The 10994-nt window shown below is 37.3% G+C and overlaps 1 protein-coding gene and 1 long non-coding RNA gene across 2 annotated transcripts; both read left to right on the forward strand.

Annotated features, from left to right (window-relative positions):
* The first annotated feature begins 4854 nt into the window (after positions 1–4854).
* LOC116030387 ((3S,6E)-nerolidol synthase 1-like) lies at positions 4855–7584 on the forward strand. Its single transcript, XM_031272617.1, has 7 exons — positions 4855–4969; positions 5053–5311; positions 5393–5765; positions 5850–6068; positions 6187–6325; positions 6723–6959; positions 7072–7584. The coding sequence occupies exons 1-7, from the start codon at positions 4874–4876 to the stop codon at positions 7369–7371; spliced, it is 1623 nt and encodes a 540-aa protein (XP_031128477.1). The 5' UTR covers positions 4855–4873; the 3' UTR covers positions 7372–7584.
* Positions 7585–8060: 476 nt separating this feature from the next.
* LOC116031024 lies at positions 8061–9146 on the forward strand. The gene is made up of 2 exons (XR_004100475.1): positions 8061–8324; positions 8477–9146. It is a non-coding gene; the product is annotated as an uncharacterized LOC116031024 (long non-coding RNA).
* The last annotated feature ends 1848 nt before the right edge of the window (positions 9147–10994 follow it).

The raw sequence follows: 10994 nt of genomic DNA on the forward strand, positions 1-10994 counted from the left end.
ACAATACTTTACATTTCGATTTAAAAGTATTACATTTTTCCACAAAAGTATTATATTTGCCCTTATAATTATAAATAAGGAGCATTTGTCAACATTACTTATTATGAAAAATGTATTACTTTTTCTCTAATAAGTAGTAAAAGTTGTATTCTTGATTAGTGTTATATTTGAGCATATAAGTATGAAATTTACATGGTGCTTTGACCCGACCCGATCCGTCTAACGAATAACGATCTGTGAGACGGTCTCACACAACTGTGACCCATATTTCTGTTGTGTAAGCTTCCGTCCAAATAAAGGGATACGTACTACTTCAACTCTATACTAATTAGGCGCACAAGTTGTGTTATAAGTTACTCCGTATAACTCACCAACTACTAAAATAAGAACATTCATGCCTTACACGTGACAACCGACACTACTTCTCAAATATACTTTGAAGGAAGGCGACAAATATGAAGTTGGTAATCGCATTTGGACAATTGGTCGTATTCGTAATTCAACTCAAGTACTCAACCACTTATGGCCACTGCGTCCACGTACACGGTACATCGATCACAAATGAGAGATATATGGTAATGACATATCATTCTAAAAAATGGGCAAATTATTGCATGGCCTACTGTCCAAAACGGCGTCGTCTTGATGTTAAAAAATTAATTTCTTCGCGCACGTGTGAGAATGATAAATATTTTGGGGTAAGATAATGTATTTTATGAATTAGAATAATGTAGTGTTAATACTCAATTTAGTCCTAAACGAATTTTGTTGCTTATTTAGGTCATCGACTTTGATGGTTCTACCCAATTCAATCCTCAACTGTTAGAATCAAGAACTAAATCGAAAAAAATCACTATAGTCAATGACTAAATTGGCTAAAACCCACTATAGTCAAATATTAGTTTGGGTTAAACTCTTATAGTCGAGAACTAAATTGGATAATAATAGAGGTAAAATTACCAAGGTATCTTAGCATAAGACTCAATTGGGTAAAACCATTGAAGTCGAGAACCTAATTAAGCACAAAATGTCGTTTAAGACTAAATTGAGAAAAACACTATAGTCGAGGGCTAAATTTTTATGTGTTAGAATACTATACTTTATATGTGTTAGAATAATGAAATTTTTGGGGTAGGGCGGATAATGTAATTTATGAGTTAGAATAATGTACTTTATGTATGATAGAGTAAAACGCGAGAATACGATCAAAATACTCTATTATTTATAAATGGGTCGGGTTCAAGGCGTTATACCCTAAAGGAGTCCGGTCTACGTGACAGTGGGTCTGAGATTCCCGGGTTCTTTAACTATTATAAAGCAGAAACAACCAAAAGTCTTTCTCTCCGCATTAAATGCGGTATTTATAGATCATTAAGGGGACAGGTGCCGGGCCAGCGGCATGACGGATGCGTGGTGAGCATGCACCAGAGTACGAGTGAGCCCCACGCTTAGGAGCCAAGTGTCACACTATCCCGACGCGCGGGATAGACCGGGAACAAAGGCCGGTCAATACGAACAAAACGGGAATAAAGGCCGGCCAGAAATAGACCGGAGTACAATCCGAGTACGTAGATTGGAGAATTATCCGTATCAACTAGCCCCCCAGTCTGGTCATCGACGATGCTCGGGGAGGAGAAAGCCGGAGTGCTATATTAGGCTAGGGCACGATCACTTTCCCATTGCTATAGGAGGGTGACGTTTAGGTGACGTAGTTGATGACCTTTGGTCCCATGACACGTGTCGCATGCGAGGAGTGTCTCCGGAACGTTGCTAGGTTTTCAGAATCTGAACCGTCATTGGTGATTGAAATTAGTTTAAAGGATCAGATGTGTCAATATTTTAAACATCTTTGAACGAAATGTAGAAAAATTAATAATTGAAGACCAAATGTGAAAATAATCCATTAATCGTAGGAAAAAAAAAAAAAAAAAAAAAAAAACCAATACAAACTTTCTTTTTTGATTTTCTTTATGAATATTTTTCATATCTATTTCTCCTATATCATCTAATCCATCCAACTGTCCTTTCTCCCATGTGTTGGGTTCGATTAACGATGCTTGACTGAAATTATTTACAATTTAATTTTTCATAATATTAAATTTAGAATTAGTATATATATCTAAAAACTACATAAAAAGTACTATTAAATATTAAAAAAAAATTAGCCAAAGCATTGTGATCTAGTGTCACCAAATTGCACTCACATATGGGAGTTTGACTGAGCTGTTTAAATAAAGTTACGTAATCGCTACTAGTTATAACTTTTTGCTTTGTGATACGCGCTTGATCAGGAGAAACTTGTACAATTAAATTGGTATTTATCAAACAACTTTGATAACATCAACTAGATAACAAATGGAAGGTGAAATGTACTTATAATTGCATCCTTTCAGTTCGATCTTTCAGTTCACATAATTTAAAGATGAACGAAAATTAAATCACAATATATTTTGTGATGGGAATTTCTTTCGATAAAGAGTACAACCCAATAATTAAGAGGGAGTAATTGTACTAAATTGTAAATTATATCGTGGATTGCGGTCCACAATGGATTGTGAATCGCGCTTCAAAACGACGTCGTTTTGATTAATGAAAACAGTTGAATGATTCCGCGCCATTCACTTTCAGTTCATATACACTGCAGTTACATTTCAACACAATTGCAGTTACATTTCAACAAAACTGCAATTACATTTCAACACAACTACAGTTTCATTTAATAATATAAAAACACAAATGTGAAACTGTTATTTAGTATTAGTTCATATGCACTGCAGTTACATTTCAACACAACTACAGTTACATTTCGATATAACTATAGTTTCATTCGATAATATAAAAACATATATGTGAAACTGTTATTCAGTATCAGTTCACATACACTGCAGTTACATTTCAACACAACTACAGTTACATTTCGATATAACTACAGTTTCATTCGTTAATATAATTAAAAACAAATGTAAGGCAATATCTTTTGAGATGAACTGCAGTATCAGTTACGAAACTCCGTCTCTTACTTACTGAAACAATATCGTTTTGTGATCATAGTCCACGCTATAACGACTGGTACTAAAATGGTCTAAGAAAGATATTTGACGAGAATCGTGTGGTTACATTAATGCAAGGATGGTGAACTGAGTATATGAATCCAAAGTTAGGATTATTCTGGATTACAATCAAATATTATCAGGATTCAAGTACTGCTAGCTTCCATTTCTTTGATGGAAATTGAACCTGACCCCATCCTTGAAATAAGTGTTAACCTATCACATCAATAAATAATAATAATAAAGCACAGCTCAATTCAAGGAACGGAACTCAGTGGATTTTTTTGTTTTGAGTACTACGGATTCTGTTATAATGTACTGAAGCACAATGAGTCAACAGTTGTCTTCATTGAGACTCTTCATTGAGGCTCAAACCCACTCTCATCATTTATGTGGTAGTGTTAACGGGGACACCGGTGCCACTAGACCATAAGGCCTTTGGCAACTCAGTGGATTTAAAATTAGTCATTTAAAATTTGGTCACCTTATATATATATATGTGTGTGTGTGTGTGTGTGTGTGTGTGTGTGTGTGTGTGGGTGGGTGTGTGTGTGTGTGTGTGGGTGCGCGCGTGTGTGTGGATGGATGAGTTCAGTTGCGGGAACCTGCTCTCGTGCGGTTAATTCGAAAAGACGCATCTTAAGTATTAAAATAACTTATCTTAAGTATACAAACTACGTACACACCTTAAGTACACAAATAAAGCATCTTAAGAACACAAACTACGCCCCTTCAAGCACACAAATAACGCATCTTAAGTACACAAGCCACGTACCATACGAACACAAACTACGTGCCTAAAGTTTTAAAATGGTGCACCTTAAGTTTCAACAACTCACACACCTTAAGTATAAAAATCACACACCTTAAGAAGGAAAAAAATCACGCACCTTAAGAAAGAAAAATCACGCACCTTAACCTTCAAGTTGATGCACTTTAGGTTTCAACAACTACTCACATTAAGCGCACAACGCACGCACCCTAAGCACAAAAAATCACGCACCTTAAGCACAAAAATCATGCACCTTTAAGAAGGAAAACTAATCACCTTCATTTTGACCTAGATGCAAAAATTACCAAATTTCCACCACATTTTTTTTTTTAATTTTGTTAATCCTGGACGTTGATTTAAGTAAGATCAATGACTCAGATTTAAACAAACAATCGCACGGGAGAATATGAGGACTTCTTCAGTAATGTACGGTAAATTTTTCATGAACGCACAATAACTCCGTGACTACTACGTGAATTTATTGTGCATTCATGAAAAACTTACTGTATATACTGAAAAGGTACACATGTACTCATATTAAGAGGTGTTATCTTATCGGACCGTATATATATAAAGAATATAAATAAGTTAGTGTCGATGATTGTGAAAATTGTAATTTTTATCCTTTATTGTAATTAACTTCAATATCAAATTGCATGCCACCATGCGTTGTAAAAGTGTCTCTAAATTCGTTACCAAAGTGGTTATTTTTATCTTTCAGAGAACAAAAGTAATCATTTGGAAAATTTGCACTTTAATTTATTTTTAAAAATTCAAATTATACTTAATTGGCTTGTGTGTACGTGCTATAGTTGTTATAAGATTGTGGTTGCCAAAAGTTGAAGATTGGTCTCTTTCAAATTATACCATGGACCATGTTCACATTGCAAAATTAACCATTCTTTTTTTGTAGTATACTGAATTAATTAGCCCATCACCTTGTAAGGTGTGGATGGATACACTAGTTTTTCTATAAATTCAGCACTACATTCTTATGAAAATTCATCAACTTTATTTAACATATCCAAATAACCCACACTTGCATTGTCCCATGGCACCTCATCACTACCTACAGAATATCGAACCTTTGCAGCATCCCATTGCACGGTCTCATGAATCCAGTGCTCCCCTGAATGAGCCTAATATGGTATGTCGTACAAAAATCTGTCATATATTCTATAATGACTCCAAATTAAGTTATGATTCACTAATACAGACGCATATTTGCAGGTGGAAAATCAGCAGAAACAATTGGAAATAATGAGTCACTTGTTTGATGAAGTTAAAGAAGACAGTTTCAAAGGACTTGTGCTAATAGATACCATGCAGCGGTTTGGTATGGATCACTACTTTGAAGATCAAATCCATGAAAGTCTGAAGCAACAATACCAAGATTCTCAAACTCTTGTTTGTAACAATGAAGATGAGCTTTACGCAGTTTCACTTCGTTTTCGATTGTTAAGGCAACAAGGTTTCCATGTCCCTGCAGGTAATTAATTAACTGCCAAGAATTTAAATTTTTTCTCAAGTTTATATTTTATCACTTATTAATTACTGTACAATGTAGCAGATGTGTTCAACAGCTTCAAAGGTGAGAATATGAAGTTTAAGGATGCATTATCGGAAGACATAAGGGGACTCATGGCTTTGCATGAAGCCTCACATCTGTCCATGGAAGACGAAGACATTCTAGATGAGGCGTCTATATTTACTACCCATTTTCTGACGGAGAAATTGCCACATCTTGATGATCGCCATGCCTTGATGGTTCAAAACACTATGCACTATCCCTATCACAAAAGCTTGGCTCGGTTCACAGCAATGAACTACCTTAAAAATCACGACCTCAAAAATGATTGGGAGAAGCTCCTAGCAGATTTAGCAATAATGGATTTCAACTTGATGCAATATCTATACCATAAAGAAATCCTTCAAGTTTTCAAGTGGGTGAAATACTTTTTATCTTTTTTCTTTTCATTTATATACATTTTAATAATTAGCGTTTATACTTTTGTCATGCATGTAAGATGGTGGAAGGGACTTGGTGTATCGGAAGAGTTGAAGCTAGCAAGGAATCAACCTCTTAAATGGTACATTTGGTCAATGGCTGTGGTCAGGGATCCATGCTTGTCTAAGCAGAGAATCGAGATAACCAAGCCAATCTCCCTTGTTTATTTGGTGGATGACATTTTTGATGTTTATGGTACTCTTGATGAACTTATTATTTTCACAGAAGCAATCAATAGGTTTGTAATACATTTTTTTTCTTTACATTTCTCACGTAACAAGTGTCTTGTCCCTATGAAACCATCACTATCTAAGATGTTTTAATCAAACTCTTTTGGCTTTTTATATGGAGAATAGATGGGAATTTTCCGCAACTGATAAATTACCAAGTTACATGAGAATGTGTCTCAAAGTAATTCATGACACCACACATGAGATCAGCAACTTAGTTCACCAAGAGTTTGGTTGGAGTCCTATGGACTATTTGAAAGAAGCGGTAAGATAGTATATTGTAATCTATCAATTGTTATACATGCAATAAGGTTCACCTTACATTATGAATTTTATTATGTATTGTCTACCGTTAACGTATTTTCTTCGCGTTAATAAATTATATATGTGTAATTAACATTAATGCCATATTATATGGTTGTAGTTAACGTATTATGTGTCTATAGTTAACATATTATGTGTTTATAGTTAACATATTATGTTCCTTCAATTTATTTATAGGCACATAATTTATTAATTGCAAGCACATTATAAGTTAATTGCAGACACATAACATAAATTTCATTGGTCGATAGTATAATTTGCCATAATATATCTTCTCATATAATCTCGAAAAGCTATATTGAAAACTCAAATATAAACATTTATAACCGTGTTGACAGTGGACAAGTTTGTGTAATGCATTTCTAACGGAAGCAAAGTGGTTTGCTTCTGGGGATTCACCAAAGGCGGAGGAGTACTTAAAAAATGGGATTATAAGCTCGGGAGTACCCATGGTCCTCACCAACCTATACTTTCTCTTGGGCTATGGTGAGTCCACTAGAACCACAGACATTGAGGGCATTATATCTTCAGTAGCTACAATCCTTCGCCTCCTAGATGACCTAGGAACTGCAAAGGTGAATACAATTTGGTTACACATACGATCTATTATATTAAATCATGCGTGGTAATGTAGAAGGAATAATACTTCTTAAGATCAATGGAATATTTTCATTTGTTGTATCATAGGATGAGGAACAAGAAGGAAAAGATGGATCTTACATAGACTACTACATCAAAGAGAAGCAAGATTTATCATTAGGTGATGGAAGGCAACATGTTATGGATATGGTTTCCCAGCAATGGAAGATACTAAATGAGCATTGCCTCTCTCCAACCCCTATTCCTACGCCTTTTCGAACAGCTTGTCTAAATGCAGCGAGATTGGTTCCAATGATGTACACTTACAATGACAACCATCGCCTTCCTGTCCTTGAAGAGCATGTCAAGTTCATGTTTTCCAACATCAGGGAAGACTTGATGTGGTGAAAATAATTATACATTATTCGGTATTATTGGTCTTTTGTCCGTGATGGAGTATACATCGAAAAGCCGAACAGGAATGTTTATCACATGCAATAAATTCATGCTTGGTCGTTGGATGAACTACATTAGGAAATTAGACTACTACCTTCAGTTATATTATCATTATTTGTATTTTGATCTCTTTATGTTATTGTATTTTCCTGTTGTATGGTTTTATTTTTACTTTGTTTTTGCATTCTCGTATCTCTATACACTACAAGAAAAAATAAAAAATTATTAGAAAACATTTTGTTGCTAAAACAACTTCCGTCGCTATATAAAACAACAACGAATTAGATCATAGACAAAAACTTGAGCTAGTTAAAATATCCCCGCAAAGATAAAATAATAGCGGAATGCAGAATAACTTTTGTCGGTAAAATGCCAACGAATAATTCTATTGGTAAATTTGGGTTGCATTTAGTTCAAACATCATAATCTGAATGGTAGTGGGAATCAAATACTTATAATGCGGTAGTGAGTTTAAGTAGAAAAGTCAATTTTTTTTTTTGATCCTAGACTTATATTGACACGGACAATTTAGTCCCCATAAAAAATATTGGACAATGTATGGAGACACTTATTGTAACAAGGACAATTTTAATCCTTTGTCTGTATTTGTATTTGATAGCCGTTTGAGAGGGGTTAATTGCGTCATTTCTGGTGCTCTAATCGAAGGAGTTTCGTTCGCTAGGGCTCTGGCAGTCAGTTCTAGTGCTCGGATGAGTGAGAAAGGGAAGGCAAAGAAGTGGAGACTCAAGAGAGAGTGGAGCCAAAGGCACCTGCTGCCAAGCCTCCCAATTGCATTAGTAAGTGGAATAAAAGCAGGCAATCAATCTGAGGTTGCAGGGGCACCTCCAACTGCGAAGCCTACTGGAATAGAGTCATGCAAACAAGTTGTTTGTGAAAATGCCAAGGTAACCAATATGATTGGAAGCAAAGGATTCGCCAAGCTCAGTAACATTAACCATTCCTTAATCTTCATTAATCTATAATCGATTCAATCTTCACCATAATTAAATAGATAATTACCTAATTAGTCATTCAAATCCATCTTTTAATCCATCAGGAATTTGCCTAAATCCTCTGTTCGCCGAAGCCTGCGCTGAGAAGAAGAACAACTGGAAACAGAGGAGGGAGATACCGCCACCATTCGCAGTCGAGGAGTCCATGCCGCTGCTACTGTTGATCTGCTGAACCTACCAGAGATTCCAGCACCGTCGTTGCTGCCTTGCGTTGCCGAAATCAGAGGAACAAAGCTCTCACGGTCCTGCCTCACCCGTCGGAAAGGACCTTTTGTGCTACCGTCGGAGTGCTCGTCGCCAGGAAAAGGGAGAACAGGGGACGCCATTGTCGAAATTGCTGCTGCAGCTCCGTTCGTCGAAGGAGAAACAACCCACGCTGGAGAGCGAGGTACAAAGAGACGAGAGGGTGAGGAGGTCGCTGGCTTCTAAGCCTCGGTCGGAGGAGACGACCACGTCTAAAAACTAGAGGATGCCGCAAGAAGTTCATCTCGTCGCTGCCGCTCTGCCTAGCCACCGTCATTGCCTATTGTTTCTATCAAACTGCTTGACGGGAGGGAGAAAAGAAGAGCTCCGGGAGTGAAGAAAATTAGATTGAATTTTGCTAAATTGACATAAATGCCCCTCATTTAGACTGTTAACTAACGACATGATAAATGGAGGACTAAAAGTGACCTCGTCACGATAAGTGTTTCAATAAATTGTCCAAAATTTGTATGGATGCTTAAAATTGTCCGTGTCAGTACAAGTCTAGGAACAAAATAATGAATTGGCTCTAAGTAGAATAAGTCATTTTGTTTGGTAGTAAACATGAATTAGAATCAAAATAAATAAATAATTAAATAAAATAAGAATAAATAAATGTATATATATATATATATGTGTGTGTGTGTGTATTCAAATGAGGACACATACATTCTGAAGGATTGTGAGGACAAATCTTGTGCATTGGTTTGTAATAACGCAGCGTGTAGATTAATGGTAAGTATTAGATTAGATAAAGCATTAAGAGTTAATACCTCTAATAGTCCTCCGAGTATTAGCGATTTATCAGGTGTAGTCCTTCATCTTTAAAACGACCAGTAGACGTCCTCTAAGTTTTAAAAAGTTGCCACCGGTGGTCCTCGGTTAATTTTTATGTCAAAAGAGCGTTAAGTTGGAGGGCAAACTTGTCATTTTATCAAGTAAAACATTGATTAGTCAAAACCAATCCTTAGGACTGCTCTTTTTCCTCGCATGTGGTGCCGACCAATTTGACGAGACCGATCCCAAGCAGAAGACAGAAACGTGGAGATTCTTCAACTGGTATTACTTCTGCATGGGGACATCTATGCTGGTGGCCGTCACGACGGTGGTGTATATACAAGATAACATTGGTTGGGGTTGGGGGTTTGGGGTCCCAACCATAGCCATGGCTTTCTCAATCTTCACCTTCATCTTCGGCTACCCTTTGGCTTTTGTATCGGAATCTGGACCCCGTCAGCAGCCCCTTCACGTGCCTTGTGCAAGTGTGCGTCGCCGCCTACAAGAAGAGGAAGGTGCCCATAGTTTCCAATCCCGCCTTGCTTTATCAAAACCACGAGATTGATTCTGCTATTTCGGTCGTCGGGAAGCTTCTTCATACTAAAAACATGCAGTAAGTCATTTTAATTTCCCCACATCTATGGTAACATACATTTTTTTTTAAAATTTAGTGAAATATAATATATGGTAACATACATCTATGGTCCTCGACGCTCGTAGAATGATGGCGAAAATTCTTCCCACCAAGCTCCTCGCCCGCCATCTCACCCGTAGCTGCAAGCTCATAAGCTCTCAGCGTGAAGGAAACCCCTCCACCAATGCCGATTCTGCCAACAAAAATCTCCCCGGTTCTCTTGCCCAATCCAACTCTGTCTCCGAGCTTTACACTTCCTTTTGCGCCCCCACGAAGCCCCTCTTTACTCACATGCTTTTCTCCGTCTATGTTGACTCCAAGCTTCTCGATAAAGCAAGTGAGCTATATTCATTAATGACGAAAGATGGTAAGTTACCTACTTTGTCTGGTATATCAAAGTGTTTCTTGAAATGCTGAACAGTTCAAGGCAGTACGGAAAGACCCTCGAAGTGTTTTCGGATGCGGTAAATGCCGATATGCAGATTGATAGCAATAGCTATAGTATAGCTATTCAATCAGCCGTGAGGGAGGCCCTAGGGACGATCTTGCTTAGATAGAACCCTAGGCGGCCATTGTCGTCTTCCTTTTGCATGCCCTATTCTCGTCTTCCTTCTGCATGCAACAACTGAACGCTTTGTCATTCGCTTCGTGGTAAGCTATGGAACAGACAATTTGCAAGCATCATGGACTTGTCGTTCCCGGAATACCAGAACGACGCGATGAATTCCGAGGTCACAACAATGGCGAACATGTTCCAGCACACCTGAACATGTTATCCACCAGGTTAATGGAAAGCAGCCTGGCGCTACACCCCATTCCGGAAAAATTAAACGCTCTCACATCCTCCCTCATCGTGGAACGCTGCATGATTCTCGAGCATAACGACGGCGCCGACAACAGCATTGAAA

The sequence above is a fragment of the Ipomoea triloba genome, chromosome 9 (genome assembly GCF_003576645.1).
Source record: "Ipomoea triloba cultivar NCNSP0323 chromosome 9, ASM357664v1".
NCBI lineage: Eukaryota > Viridiplantae > Streptophyta > Magnoliopsida > Solanales > Convolvulaceae > Ipomoea > Ipomoea triloba.